This window comes from Falco punctatus, assembly GCF_963210335.1.
Source record: "Falco punctatus genome assembly, chromosome: 1".
In the NCBI taxonomy this organism is placed as follows: Eukaryota; Metazoa; Chordata; class Aves; order Falconiformes; family Falconidae; genus Falco; species Falco punctatus.
Window position 1 is genome coordinate 109,129,743 of NC_137580.1, and position 15,881 is coordinate 109,145,623.

The following is a 15,881-nucleotide window of genomic DNA, read 5'->3' on the forward strand; positions in this document are numbered from 1 at the left end:
AGATTAACTTGGTCTGCAGGAGCTCAGAGCAGGACAGGCTGGTTGTGGTGCTGCAACTGCACTCTTATGATGGGCTAATGTCAGAGCGTCTTCCTCACTCAGGCATGACCTCATGCATATTTAACTGCTGCTTTCTTCTCCTTGGCCACAGGAGTAACTCTGGGAAAGCTGCCGAAGAGGCCTGTTTCAGGGAGAAGTTGCTTTCATTTAAATGGTCTCACAAAGCCACTGCTTTTACACTGCAAAATGTGTCAAACAGCAAAATGCTGCATGTGGCCAGATACCACAGGCTCCTGTGAAGACTTTCAGTGACCAGGGTGATGTGCAGAGGTGATGCTGCGGGGTGAGCTACGCATTTGCTAGGCAGGGTTTTGACCACAAAGTGCAGAGCTGATGGCTGTATAAATATGGAATGAATATAGTAGCAGGGAAGGGAAATCACCGTATTTTTGTCTGTGGGGACAAAAAGCAAAGCCTGGCAGCTGTGTTTGTATCATTTGAGCTACTTCTGAAAAGAGATGAGATCTGTTTGCACCACAGCTGCTCTTTTCCCTTTTCCATGGGTAGGAATAATCCTTCAGCAGATTCTGTTTCTCTCCATCTTTTTCATGTAGAAGTGGCAAACCCAAGTCTCCAGAGAACTTGTACAACCATTTCTTAGTTCATCGTGTTTCCTATTACATGGCTGTGAAAAGGAAATCCTCTGTCTCTTGCCACGGGGCCTTGCAAAGCCCGGGCAGACAGAAGGGCAATGCCTCAGCACAGGGGTTCATTTACAGACAACGGCAAAAGGATCAGAATAGTTTGGGATACATAATTAATGGCTTGTGTGTCTCAGGAATTCCTTGCATGTGCTCAGTTGTGCTGGGGCTGTCTGTGGAAGCATACATGTACATTATCTGTGTTAGCCAGGCTGATATCCACAGGAATTTCAGTAGGTCAGAGACCTACAGAGCGCGTAACTGTTTGCTCCCGGGCAGAGGCTTAACCGCTCTCTGTGCACACTTGTTAGAACAGTGCTGTGAAACACAATCAGAAGTGGGTGCTGAAGTAATTAAAAGTAGTAGGTACTGTGTAAAGTTACATAAATTAACGATGACGTATTCTTGATTGTATTTGTTTTCCTCCCTCTCTTCAGGTATTTCCCAGCCAAGATCCACTGGACAGAGCAGATTTTAATGCTGTGGAGTACATTAATACTCTCTTTCCCACTGAGCAAGTAAGTAGTGCTCACAGTATGGCCCTCTCAGTGCAAGAGGTAGCCTGTTAGTAAATGACAGAAGGTGTGTTTAAACCTGTACCCAGCCTTTTCTTTTAAACAGTAGCACAGGTAGTAAGACTGTAACAATAATCACTTAAATTCGCATCTCACTAGGTTCAATGTCATTATGTAGTCTTTTTGCACCCAAAGTGCTTGCTGCAGTAAAAGTCCTGCTTTGATTTGTAGAAATAAATTAGGTTTTTATGTAGAGGTTTCTCTTGCAGTAAATTTCATGACTTGCTGTGTATTAATCACTGGTGAATCCTCAGGGGTTTCAGCCAAGTAAGGCAGGTGTTGCCTGTGAAATGTCACTGGAGAGTCATCCATGTTCGAAACCTATTGTTTCTTTCCAGATTTGACAGAGGAGATTGCCACCAGGTCATATCCGTACTTTGTCTTCCCCAAATCAGCCCCAGGGGCAGTTTTGAACTCATCTGTTGCAAGAAGGAGGTGTTTCTGCAGCTGAAGATGGGGTTGTGGGGGAGCTCTGACATTTACCGTGTTTAAGATCCTCTGCAGCACCAGCTTTTTTTTAGGTTTTTAATGTTTCTAGTTAGTTTGCTGGTGCTGGCTTGGCTTTTTTCCCTTTGCCAGTAGTGAAGAGCTATTTCCCCTGCACTGCCCCTGCTCCAGCAGCAGCCAGGCCTCCTCCACCTGCTTGCCCAGGGTCTGGGTGGGAAGCAGGGAGTCTCTGGGACCTGCAGGGCTGCACTCCAGCCTGCCCTGTCTTCTGCTGCTCTTCATTACGTGACCTGAGGAGCAGCTAAGCTGCCGTGTGTCTCAGTCCCTCCATCTGTAAAACAGTCATCGCTCTCCTCTTTGTAAAGCGTTACGTGTGAGTGTTAGGTGTCACAGCTGACATGTATCACAGTAAAAGGTTCACTGTTTCACTGCTCTCTGTTTTTTTCATGTTTTAGTCTTTGGCAAACATCGATGAAGTTGTGAACAAAATCAGATTGAAAATAAGGTAAATATTTCTCCATTTCATTGCATTTCAGGTGGTGAGTAGTCTGGTTGTCACCAAGGCTTCATAAATACAGCCTTTGCACTGTAGCTGATAGGAATTAATTTGCTTCAAAGGCATGAATAGGATCTGCCTCAAGCCTAACAGTGGGACAGAGACTATTACTATCATTTTTTACTTTTTTTTTCTCCTATTGTATAACATGCCCTTCAGGTTATTTGAGCTGATGGGTTGCAAAATAGAGCTTTTAAAAACAGTGAACTAAGGATCAACAAGTACTACATTTTAGTACATTTTGAAGGCTGAGAGAACAAATTACCCAGAAAACTTGGTTGCCAAGAATTTATTGTTTGTGATATCAAATTAGCGATTGTGAAAGCTCTCATTATGGGTTTTTTTTATTGTCATTATTGATCATATAAGTACTAAATAAATAGAAGTGTGCAGGAAATACTTACATTTTCTGTGCAGTCTAGCATTGCCAACCAGAAATGATTGAGGCAACAGTTTAATATTGCAACGGTGGGAAGTTGAAATGAAAACGAACAAGGGAGAACTGACAATATTGCTTAAGGGAAGAGGAATGCAGGAAGCCCTGATTAAATTAGGAAATGGATTCTTATTTTTGCAACAGGAGTTTTATATTATGTAAGATAGTGGTGTCCTACAGAGAGAGGAGGGGGTAAAAAATGGGTATAGCATTGGTAGCATCAGCTTTATTATTTTAAATGGGTTCTTCAGCTGTCAAGGTTCCCACAGTTGTTTCGTTCAGGCACATAGCGAATGAATTTGACATTATAGATTCTTTTCCCCAGGAGGCTGGATGACAACATTCGAACTGTAGTGAGAGGACAGACCAACGTGGGACAGGATGGCAGGCAGGTACGTGCATCTCATCTCTGGTAATGCCAAGGGTTCTCATCTTCCAGTGCTCAACTGAGGAATGGCTCTGGCAGGCAGAAGCCCACCCTTGCTGTTAGGAGGGTGCTTCTGCTGTCTCTTACATTAATGACTTTGAGAGCTGCTCACTGAACAGCTGTTCTCACCTGTTTTTTGATCGCCCTCCAAAGGGTAGAGAGTGAGAAACTGATTTAAAAATCAAAAGCAAAACCAGGAGGCTTGTGGTTGTGCCACTCTGAAGCTAATGATAAAATAAACAGGATTAAATAGGTACGAGTACATTTGCTACCAAGTAGGATCAATGAAAGGCTATTTAGCCTTTTAACAAGGTTGTTTGCTGAAGTATCCTGAGTTGCTAGTGACTAAGCCTCATGACTGACTGCCAGTTCATCTTGCATGTCCTATTCAGCTATCAGGTTTTCCACTTGTCTTTTGCTTGACAGATGTGTTTGCTCGGAGTACAGTATTGAACAGCACGTCCGTGGCTGCAGTGTTTGTGAGTGCTGAGCTTGGTCCACGTGCTATCTGATTTTGAGGTATCCTCCAGTGCGACTGTATTTCCTATGTCTGTTCTGCTTTAGACCTGGAATGTTAATACCTTGTCAGTCATGCTGCTTTCCTTGGTGTCAGCGCTGACTCATTTTTAATACCAGATGTAAGACTAGTTTGCTGGGATGAGGTAGTCATTCCCTCACCAGCATGGCTGGCTGCATCTTCCATTTCTTGCTGCATTTTCCACTTCTTGCTGCGGCAGCAATTGGTGTATATTTCTAATCTTGCCTCTGCCACAGTCTGTGACCTTGATAACTTCCCTGTGCTTTCATATTGCTTTTGAAAAAACTTTGAGATGCATACCTCTCCTAGCAGAACTAGTTTAATGCTTGCATGGTTGCTTGAGTACTGCTCTTAAACCGGGGATGTCCTTGGGAGGTGGCATAGCTAGGAGTGGTGCTGCCCATAATTACTGTGCACGGGTGAGACAAATCAAGTGGGGAGGTAATTACAGAAATCAGGGAGGAAGTGGAAACTAGTGCAGTACCTGGAGAGTTTGGATAGGGTTGGAAAGCTGGTGCTGTTGCAGCCTTTTGGGCCCATTCAAGGTGACAGATTCAGAGAAGACCACAAAAAAGTGGGTGGGAGAAGAGCTGTGGGTGAGAATTGCCCACAGTGCCTCAGGATTTGCAGGTCCAAAGGACGAATGTGGTGAGAGATGAACAAAAGCAGTGCCGCGGTCAGCTGTGCTTGCAGGATAACAAAAGTGTCTCTGTGCTGTGGAGATTCGGTGAGCTTTGTTTAGGGCTTTGCCTTATGTCTGTGCTTTCTCACTCTTTAATCCCTTTGAAGTTCTCCAAAGCATGTACAGACGGACTTGGACATTAGCCTGCTCTGAGGTACGGGGGAGGCAGGTCTGTCTGAGCAGCTCTTTATTTAGTTTGGTTGTAAAGGAACCAAGTAAACTGCTGTCCAAGTATAAAACCTTCAAACATGCATGTGTATGTGGCATGGCAGTGCAGGGCGTCTTTCAGGTGGCCTGGAGCTGCAGTGAATCACAAATAGTCCTGTATTTAGCTGTGAATTTCCCCATTTTTCCTCACTTTGCTGCTTTGGAAGGTAGAAGCAGACTTGAAGACAGACGGCAGAGCTTGCAGTTGCACGGACTGCATAGGCTAAGGGCAGACAGCCTCCCAGCAGCGTAACAGTTGTTTCTTACTTCAAGAGATCCTAACAGCATAGTAACCACAACTGCAAGCCACCCTAGATTAATAAAGAGTTGGCAACCAGCTTTTGCAATAGGTTTGAAACAAAGCTTAAAATCAGCTACAGCAAAAAGTTTAATCTTCAGATACCTCTTCCCATTTATGATGCTTTCTTACAGTAAGAGATGTCTATACCCTGTAGTACACAGTACTTGCAGCAGACTAGCTTTTGAAAAAGCCATTCCTGCCTTTTGACTTATTTCCATCCCTTGACACACTGAGACCCAAGAGGAATGATGCAATCTAGCAGTGTCCTTGAAAGTCTGTGCTGTAAATCAAAACGCATATGAACTCTGATGTTGTAGCTGCTTGAATTTCAGTGGGAGCTCAGGATCCGGTGTATTTATTGCAAGACTGGACCTGGAAGGTGTTTTGCAAAAGCCTCTTGCCTTCAGTCATGTTCTCTTCTAACAAGTCATGATACAAATTGTAACCAGCGTTCACCAGAACTGCCTGACTGCGTGGTATCAGTGCTAGAGGAGCTGTTCTTGTCTGGAGAGTAAATAATAGTTTTCATAAACATCCTTTCAATCCCTGACTTCCTTCCAAAGGAGACATAAGCCTCATGCAGTGGTAGAAGGAAAAAAGTTTTTGTTTGTTTAAGTCAAAGCAAGCCAGGAGGGAGCTCCCTGCTGAGTGCCTGCTCTCGGCTGTCCACTTAGCTGTGCCCTGCCTGCCTCGGGTTTCACGGGGAGGCAGAGCTGCACAGAGGAGCGGTTGCCATCCCTGCTGCCCTTGCAGGTGAGGGAGCAAGCTGACTCGGGAAGCTCAGCCTCGGCTTCCCTATCTCCTGACAGCCTCAGCTGCCCGGCGAGGGGTTGGGAATCTCGTGCAGGCTGTTGGCTCGAGTGCTGCCGAGGTCACTGGGGCCTGGGACCTACCAGCACCCTACCTAATCTCTTTTTTTTTTATAGTGTGTTTACAGACCGGTGATACCAGGCAGGTTCCTAGGAAACAAACCAAGTGTATTTTGCCTTTAACAGCTTGCTCGTTCTTTGGGGAAGGGGTCGTCTACCAGCTGAGCCCAGCAGAAGCAGCTTTCCCTCTGTGTGGAGGAGCAGTGCCGCACTGAGCCTTGTTGAGAGCTGCACCTTCGCGGCTGTCCAGGAGAGGGGAGCCCAGCCTTGGTTTTGAGACCAGGGTGATGTTTTGCTGATAGTTGATGGTGAGGGAGTGCTGCCAGCCGAGACGCGGCTGAATAGTGCTGCATGCTGTTCTCCCGGTTAGAGCAATCTAAATTCCAGTCAAACCCCGTGGGGACCATGTAGTACGCAGCTATGGAAATGTGTTCTCCATGCTCCTTAAGGAAAAGGAGACCTGAGGGGTAGTAAGTTCAAAATACTAATTGCAGATCCAGCAACTATACTCCTTGCTCCCTGTGACTGCGTCTCCTGTCTGGTCTGGATGCTAGTGTAGCAGTGGTAATGTTGGGGATAACACTTCTGTGCTCCACCTGGGTGCTGAGATGATTGAGCAGGTCTTTGAGGTGAATCGTAGGTACAAAAAGGATGCAAGAGTAGCTTTTGATAGTCAGTCTTTAACTTGTAAACTGGTTGCCAAATAGTTTAGATGACATACATTTGTATAAAAATGTATTTAGGTGTCTGAAAAAGCAGATTCTAAATCTAAAAATAAAGTTGCTCAAATAGATGTGGCCCCAAAAGATTTATGCAGCTCTAAAGACAGGAATGCTCCCTTCTCCACAAAGCATAACGTTTCCCAGTTCAAAGCATCTGCCTTTTTGAAATTTTGCCCTAGAATTTCCTCCAAATGCAAAAGCCTTAAAATAGTCTGGCTCATTTGGCTTCCCCTTCCTGGTGCGATATTTCAGTAAAATCTGTAGACAATACCATGAACTTCAGAAATTATCTCACTAATGATCCTTTTATGGGAGGAAACAACAGTCGTGGGTGGAACATTCCTCTGCAGGGTGTAACAAAATTTTCCTTGGGAGTCCCAGACTTGGGCTATTTCAGATGCCTTGGGAGAGGCTGGGAATGCAGGAGCTGCTGTGGTTCAGTTGTAACAATATGCAGTTCAAGCTGCGCCTGCAGTTTCTGGGGAGCCAGTGCTATCCGATTTTTCCTCTGTAAGGTTTTTCTCAGAGCTCCTGCTCCACTGGAGTCTGGGCTGACCTTGCTGAGAGCTGCAGTCCAGTTGTGGCATAATTTCCTCCCTGCCCTAGGGTGTAGTATAAAAAGTTCCCATAGATTTTTCCACTGAGCATTTAACGCACTCTGTACGGTTGTATTTGTCACTCTTTAGTTGTGTTTATTGCTGAACCTTCTACATGGGCTGACTGTAATTTTTTTGACAGTTGTTGACATGCCTTTACTGGTTGTTTGGCTGAAACTGCTTCACATATCAGGCTTTTGTCCTTGTAATAAAGTAGCCTCAGCATTTGCAGTCGAGTTTAACCCTTGATGGTATCTGTGCAACCAGGATGGGGGTGCCCACGTCAGTAAAGGTGAGGCAGCTTCATATGAAATTCATTCTGGAAGGAACTGAGAATTCCAGAGGAATCCCAAGATCTCAAATGGATTTGTGGTGTTATAGTTTGAATCTCAAAAAAAAAAACACCAAATTCTTTTTGTTATCTCTGGTCCACCTTTCCCTTCCTGCCCTGTGCCCACACATGCATAAAGTGACTGACACTGGAATGAGTAAAGACTCTTAAAGAAAAGCTTGGTTTATTGCTTGGTATCTCCTATTATATAAAAGTCTGGCTCAATTAGTGCTAGAACAAAGTGAAGTGTTAACTAGAAGAGAAAATGGATGCATTCTGCGCTGGGAAAAGCCTTGCATGTTTCTCATGGCTGAAGATACTGGTTGATAACTTAGATTGCTTTGTTTGGCTTCTCCTTCTTTACTTTGCTCCGTGAGAACAGTAATTTTTTTATAACTACAGCAGTACAAGAAAAGAGATGGCAGCTGCTGTGGTTAGAGAATACAAACATATTCTTGCTACCCAGCCTGAACCCAGCACAGCAGTAGGCAGTTCAATTAGCCATCCCATCCTTCGGTAACCAGTGCTGTCCTTTCTCCTTGCATGTAAAAATAAACATCTCAGCTCTGCAGCCGTGGGGAGGCTCAGGCTGCCTGCCCTGCCCTGTGTGTGTGCTGCAGTGTCTGGCAATGTTTAAGCGTGTGGAATGAGGAGGATGTGTCTGGCATAGAAAAATGCCCACAGGTTATTGGGTTTGACAAGGTCATAGATGGAAGGATGTGAAATATATTTTGGGTTTTTTTTTCTTTAAACAGAGGAAACACTTTGCAGAATTGGTGTAGGGAGGAAGAAGGAATTGAAGATGGAAAGTGAGTAGAAAAAGAGTGATGCAGGTGCTGCATGTGGCAGAGAGCAGTGGGGAGCATGGTACTCCCCTGCTGCTGGAGTCATCCTGGCTACTCAAGTGCCTGTTCAGCTAGCGCTGTCCTGTGCTGCAGGGCAGCTGGTGGATGGTGTCACCAGAGTCTGCAGCTTGTCCTCTCCTCAGCTCTGCCAGTGCTGGGTTACAGGCATGTCAGCCTGGCAGGCAGGGAGGTGATTTTGTGCACTGTTTGCATAAACACGCTTAATAAGCAGCACTGTTGCTTCAGCCTCTCTTCTCAACCTCCACCTGTTTGTGTGGAGGCGGCTTTTTTGACTGCTTGTTGTGTTTCATGTGAAACTAAGGTTGTCAGTGCTTTCAGATCTACCAGAGGCACTATATTTATTTTTTTATTTAAATATATGCTCACTTCCAGACATCCAGTTGCACGCTGCTTCCTTGGCCACAGTGCCCAGTTTTGGCTCGTGTGGTTGATGTTGATGTGCCTCTGCTGCGGCGTCAGCACTGACTGCCTTTGCCTGAGCCTTAAGAACAGATGAGGAAAATCACTGTAAGCTCTTAATAACTAATTAAGCATAAGTCTATAAAATATTTGGGGGCTTTCTTGTGTTACAATCCCTGATGTTGATGCCATCTTTCAATTATATTTATTCTTTCCTGCATGACTAAGCTTTATCTTCTGTTTTTTTTGATGAATGGGTCATTATTCTGAAATATGAACAGACTAGTGTTAGATTTCAATGTTTTAAGATGGTGAGTGGATGAGGGTTAAATATTGTCTTAAGCTGTGTAATTTTATATATTTTTTTAAAAAAAGGTCATGCCACAGATTCTGTAAGACTCCAGTTGAGTAATTAAAGTCCTATAATATTCTTTTGTAACCAATGAATAATAAGCAGAGGCTGAGCTGCCAAAATAAATCAAGTGAGTTTCATTTAGAGTCATTTCCCTGGTGAACAATGACAGTTGGATGTTGTCCTTCCCATCTAAGAGACATAGTGAGCTTTTTCTAGCTTAGAACATGTTTATTGAAAAGGGTTTCAGGTGAATGGCATGACAAGAAGAAATAGTGCTGTTAATTATCATTCTGGCTACTGGCCATGAAAACTGGCATCTGCAACTGTATGAAGAGGTCAGGCACCATTTTTGCCATCTGCTACAAGGCAGAAGCAAGGCTGAGCTTGACCTTGCCTTGTGCTTCTGGACGGAAAGGCGGCGGATGCGCCCTGTTGCTGTCCTGCAGCCTGAGGCTGGAAGCCAGGTCGTGTTTTGTGCTGGCCACAGGCACACATTCTTGCTGGTGGCGTTGAAGGCAGTGCAAACAGCAAAGGGAGACCGGGCTGTTCCGCAGCCAGTGCCCTTTAGTTTTGATGCCAGCAAAGCAAGCAGCCCAGCCTGAAAACAGAGATCCTGACAACAGGCAGGAGATTTTCTCTTACAATAGATATCCCTTTTTTTTTTTTTCCCTTTCTTCCGCCTTTTTTTTTTTTCTTTTCTTTTTTTTTTTTGTTGTTGTCACACATTTTTGGTGTGTGGTAATGTTTATTCCAACTGTGTTGTTTCCATGCTTCTGACAGGTGAACTCTCAGCATTTCCACTTAGAAATCCCTACTTGTAGGCTGGACACGGTATGGTTGTTCATTCTCCCCACCTATATTTTGCCTCTAAGGTCTTAACCTGAACAGGAATTCATCTTGCAAAACGGGATGCAACTCAAGTGGTTGCTAAACTTGGCCCCCACATCAGTCAAGTGTGGTGCTGATACTGCAGACATGACCGACACTGCCTGCAGTATGCAAACTCCTCAGCAGGCAAATCGACTGGAATCCCTCGTCTTTTACAGGCTTCCTAGGCAAATCTAACGTGCAGCGCTCCTGATGGAACAAACCCAGGCAGCTTGGTGCTGGAGTGGAGGGCGAGCAAAGGAGCGCACACGCCTCCAGGAGCTGAGGGCAGTTACCTGGCACGGGGGGAGAGGCCCTGAAAGACAAGGTGTGTCGTGGCACAGGGAGGTGCAGTGAACAGCTGCAATCAGGGTGTGAACAGATGATGCGAAGGGCAGAGACTCACAGCTTTGCTATTCCGAAATAAAGAAGAGTGATAAGGGATATAATAAGTGTCTGCGCGAGGGAGTTTTTCCTGCGTGATAATAATGTTTAACGTGTTGAGCAGGGCTGGGCGTGGGGGGAGGCTGTGGCCGTTCACCTGCCAATGCAGAGCTACGTGATGAAGGTGTAGTAACCCAGTGATGAAGGTGTAGTAACCCAGTGATGAAGGTGTAGTAACCCACGTGAGGTCTGAGCCTGATGCAGCTAAAGGCTTTGCTGGAAGGTTATGCAACTCACACAATTAATGTTCAAATGGCCACGCCACTCTGCTGCAAATGCCTAACTGTAAAACTTGTGTAAAATTACTCACTGGAGCAAGACCACTAGAACTGCTGTCACAGCACATCACCACCTTTCTTCATGGTGCAGGTGCCAGTGTGCAGGGCTGGGCAATGCAATAAAAAATGACAGCTCAGAAGGGTGTTGAGTTAGCACAGGAGTGCAATTTGGGAATTAAGCCACAAGGTTTCGACCAGCACAACCTGGAAATCACCTCTTGCTTCACCTCCTGTATCTGTCGGTGTTTGTGCAGCTATTCAGGGCATGGAGTTTGATTTCTAAGCATGATTTGGGGGGTTAAGTGAAGGGGCAGTAGCAGCAATTTTCAGCTCGGTGCAGTGTTGGACATAATCTGCTTTGTTGATTTAAAGTGTCCTGTGCAGCCTTAGTGGTTAGGATTGGAGCTGATGACACAAAACTATTCTTTAGTGACAATTGTAGTAGTTATGTAGTATTTGATGAGCTCCTAGGGTAGAAATCTGCTAAAATCAAAACCAAGGGTGATGAGCCCTTCAGGTTTGGCTGTTTGAAGAAATCAGCTGGCACAGCTGCGGTGCAATGTAGTCCTGCTCTGACAGACAAGCCCTCTCGGCTTCAGCTGCAGTGGTTTATCCCTAGCTGTAAAACTTCAGAGTTTCCTCTAAAATGAAATCAGACCAAAAATCAAAGGATATTTCTGCTCTTTCTCAATCTGGAGGGACTCATTTCTATGAGGTTTAGCAGCAGAAATTGTTAGGCTGGTCACTGTGCAAGGGTTTCTTTGAAATCTCTGCAGCTGAGGTTCCTTGGAGAATTGGGGATGGGAACTTATTTTTAGTCATGGTCTAGATTTTTCATTGATCTGGGTAGTAAGTGTGGCAGCAAATGAAAGAACCATTAATGCTCTGAATTCAGGAGTGGGGACTGATCCAGGAGCATTAAATTCTCAGCATCCTGACCACAGCTCAATTTGTAACATTAAAAATACATTTGGATGCTGTGAATTTGGCAGATGTGTCAAGTGTCTATAAAATACTTAGTAGAGGGCAGCTTTCTGATGTGAGTAATAACATCCAATTGAAATATATATTGGCTAGAATCAAATAAAAATAGCATGTTTCTAGCAAAACACCAGTGAGCATGTGGAAACCATTGAGATATTTTAACCATTACTGGGGACAGAACGGTGTTTATTTGGTTAGTCCCCAAGCTCAGGGTTTCCCAAGCAAACAAACTTCCTCTGAAAGTTTGCTTATTCCCCAGTCCAGCAGCATTCTGTAGTAACACACAGCCCTCTTGATTCTTCTTTGCTTATCTTCTAGTATTTCAGTATTTGCTTGCACAAGATTCCTGATAGGATGAAAAAAGAGGACTTTAGAAATCAACACATCACTAATGAGATAACATCGCCGCTTGATGGGAGCGATGTGACAGCTCTGTACCTTCGCTGGGGAGGGAAGGAGGAGGCTGTGTCTGTCTGCAGCGGCTGTGGGGATTGGGAAGAGACTGACTGTAATTTACTGAACTGTTTTTTTGGCTTGACTGTTGTTTCTAATGCTGGTTTTGTGTGTGTTAATGTCAGCCTGGTACTGTAAGTCGCTGGAACATAACCTTTTAAAGGATGCATCACTTCGGAATCTAATGAATTAGACGCGGTTGGTTCTTGTTCCACCTCTCACTTGGGTTTTTTTCTTTCCTCCTTTGCTGCTTGGAAGATCTCATGTGAAAAGGTGACACAAGCAATGATGTGCAGACTGACCTTGGAAGTTGCTTGGAGTAATGCCAAGTAAAGCTATTTTTTAGGTAGTCTTTTTCTTGGTGATTCATGCTTTGCCTCTGCTGCCTGTTGTTTTATACCGGTGTCTTTGATCTCTTTTTTGGGTTGCATCTTGAGGTGAAGAGGGATGGGGAGCTCTAGCTGATTCATGGGCTACATTTCTCTGTCCAGCTTTGGAGAATTTGATGAAAAACTGTGTAGTTTACTGTCTGCCCAGCTTACCTGGGGTCTGGCTGTGTGCTGCAGAGCTGGGTCTGCCAGCTCCTGTGTGTGGTTTCTCAGTCTTCCACATTTCATCTCTGCTGTTAACACAAGAGCAGGGGAACTTCCACTGCATAAATACAGGCTGGCTGAGAAATGGGGCTGGCTAAAAATAAACCATGGTCTTAAACTGGAAGATCCCTCTCTGTGTATTCTCCCCCAAGAACTGTGGTTTGGGTCCCTGCTTCTGTGGGTGCTGGGGCTGTACCTTCCCAGGGGCTACGCGTGGAGCTGGGCAGTGCCCCGCAAAGACACCCCACCATTGCACCCCACCATCGCCTGCACCCCTGCTGCAGCCAGGACATGGTCCTGAACCCGTGCCGCAGCTGGGGACCAGACACACTACACTGGAGGAGGAGGAAAGCGATAGGTAGCCGAAGCCTGTCTTGTAGCGAGCGCTCTGTCTAGCCTCTCTTTCTCTGTTGCTGGTCCTGCCCTCTTTGCTAAATTTACTGTTGTCAGAGCAGCTGGGGTGCCCCGGGGACAAACATTACAGAAAAAGCCTCAGCCACTGCTGACCGATGGCTCTGCCTCTCTCGGGCGGTCGAGCCCTATCCGTGCCGTATTTCTCAGCTGGTGCCTGGCATTCAGGGACCTCAGAGGTTGCATAAAGTTTAATAAATAATGCTGATGGGTTAATTGTAGCTTGCAGGCTCAGTTGTTGATTAGAGTCATATGGTGTTTTTCCAGTACATCACAACCTTAATTTCAACATCCTTGTTTCATATAACCACAACAGATTATATATCCAGTCTCTATTTATTTGTGGTCCTCTGCCCCTGAAATGAACTGCTGTTGTAGGAAGGGAAACACAATAACTTAACTTTTGTCCGCTGTTTGAGGGTGCGTACATTTACATTTCCCCGTTGTGCTGATGAGGAAACCAATAAATTAGTAATGCAAGGTGAACCCTGTGTCAGGCCACAGATGTAAGGTTACTGGATGTCGTTCATCATGTAAACTAGTTATGCTGGAATAAGAGTGATTCCTATTCTCTTGATACTGTTTTGGGTTTATAATTTCTGTCCAAAATAAACCTGCTGTTAATAAAATAATAAACCCTTGCTATTAATAAAATAAGAACAAAAGCAGTAAGAAAATGCTTTTAAAATTCACGATTCACTCTCTTAACGGGAGCAGAATGGGAAGGGAAATGCGTTCTGTCCAATATACAGTGTAGCCTTTAACACAGCTGTGGTTTCCCCTTTTACAGGTGAAAGCATAATTGTTAGATACTTTAATAAACTCTGGATTACACACTGAACAATTAGACCTGCTTCCATGCACTAGATGTTCATTTCTTATTCCTTCATAAAGAACACCAAACTGATAATGAACACCGAGGCATTTTCTTAAAATTGAAGTTTGTTTTTCCTTGGTTTTGCTCTTTGCTTTACTCTGTCTTTATGGTGACCAGGAAGGTGAAGGTTTTGCTTTATTATTGGCTAGTTTTCTTTATTTGCTTCCTCTACATACAGCATTATACTTTCAGATGCTGCAGCTAGAATGTTACAGCCAAAACATTTTCATTGGTTTCTTTAAAAAGAACCATAAGAAAGTTTAATTGTAAGCTTTGTGCAAGAAGTAACACTTTTAATTCAGTTCTGAACTTCCCATCAGATCTGTCTGCCAGTGCCCTTCTGACTTAAAAAAAATAATAATATTTTCATGCAGTGTTACTTTCAGCAAATCTTGTGTATGTTTGAAGGAAAGTTTTCATCTCTGAAGGTAAATCATTTAAAAAACAAGCATGTTGATGAATTAGTGTGTTCTGACTCAAATAAGGAATATTCAGCTCTTTTTTTTAGGAGAGTAGCTAAAGATTTATGTCTTAATGGCTAAGCAAATATTTGGAAGCAAGTTTTAAGAAATAAAATGAGTGTTTATGAGTGATGCTGATTTACTGAGGTCTGTTAAGTTGCTGTTGAGTTCTCTGTGTGTTTTCTTTTTTTTTTTAACGGTCATCCCCTTCTCTAAGAGATGCGATACAAAACCTGAACAGAATGACGGCTGCTGTTGGGTCTCTCCCCCACGTCCCAGCCATGTTATTTTTCACAGCAGGGGGAGACCACAGTTCTTAATTCATCAGATGGGGACAGAGCACATGTTGTCCTGTTTGCATTTTTCCAGAGTCTGTAAGGAGGTAAAAGCTACAAGTGTCAGGACCAGGTGATAACACCAGTTCACCTTATTTTTGGCAGTTTGAAGTGTACGAGAACAGAATCCCATTTTACTTTGGTTGGTGGCCCAGGGCAGTTTTTAGGTGGGGAGTCTGCCCGCTGCTGCGTGTGCTGGTTTCTACCGAGAGCAGTGAGCAGCAGGAACATGTTCTTCAGGTGAAAACCAGTTTCCTGTAAATAGTCCCTGCTGGTTTTTGTCATAATATTATTAAAAAGCATCATGACCTGTTAGAGAAATAGGTTGTATGTGGTTTCTTAACAGGGGCAGAAGAGAAACTGCTGATATGTGGGCAGTTAGAAATCCTTGTTTGGGCCATTATCTGAGGATAAATTAGGGGCAGTAACTTTGGAAAAGGTCCCTATATTCAAGTAGATGATATTCTATCTCAGGAAAACAGATAAGGCAGTTTTCCCTTAGGGGAAAGGGATTTTAATGTAAAACCTGTAAGACCGGAGATGGAAATCCTCAGGCACAGCATTGTTTGCTCTGAACTTGATTGCTGAACAAATGGCTTTGAGCTGTGTATTGATGCTTAAAGTAGCAGCTCAGAAGCTCTCTTCCTTGGGCAGGTTGGAGGTGCCAGGAGATGCCACCCCCAAATGAAAGGGTTGCAGCAGATGGCTGGAGGTCTTAGAGTTTGCTTTGGCAAGGCGAGCTGCTGTGGCTGTTGTCTGAGCCTGCATCTGGAAAATTAGCCCTAGGAGAGGGGAATGGGATCAGAGATGTGTCTGAGAAGTGTATGGACAGTTGGGAATTTGGGGTGGTGCTGCTGCCTGTCTGCATTGCTCCGTTGTGCTGCATGGTGTGTAGGAGCTTCCCAGGCTCCTTCCAGCTCATCATCTGTACCTTGGCTCCTGATGGTTCTGCATGCATGAGGTCCTACCAAATACCTACCCCTGCAAGTTGGTTTGAGATGATCCAGAGGTTGAGTAAGTGTTGTGAGATTGACTTGGCTTTGCATATGAAGGAGGACAATGTCTCTTCTTTTTAATTGGCAGGATAAATCTTCAACTCTTCTTTTGGAGAGTTTAGGGGTCCCTGGAATCATGCGAAGAAATTAGCATTTAACATTAGTGCTGAAGCAA

At 44.4% G+C, this 15,881-nt stretch overlaps 1 protein-coding gene across 4 annotated transcripts in view; it reads left to right on the forward strand.

The window, feature by feature from the left end:
* The window catches only part of VPS53 (VPS53 subunit of GARP complex), a 67,495-nt gene that overhangs the window by 1,646 nt on the left and 49,968 nt on the right, over positions 1–15,881 (forward strand). Inside the window, exons 2-4 of one of the 4 annotated variants that reach the window (XM_080383113.1) lie at positions 1,139–1,219; positions 2,179–2,228; positions 3,041–3,107. In XM_080383113.1, coding sequence (XP_080239239.1) covers positions 1,139–1,219; positions 2,179–2,228; positions 3,041–3,107 — 198 coding nt within the window. Of the gene's footprint in view, positions 1–1,138; positions 1,220–2,178; positions 2,229–3,040; positions 3,108–3,600; positions 3,662–8,626; positions 8,762–10,072; positions 10,204–15,881 lie in introns of those variants that run through there. The other 3 variants (XM_080383114.1, XM_080383115.1, XM_080383116.1) reach the window with 3 other exon arrangements.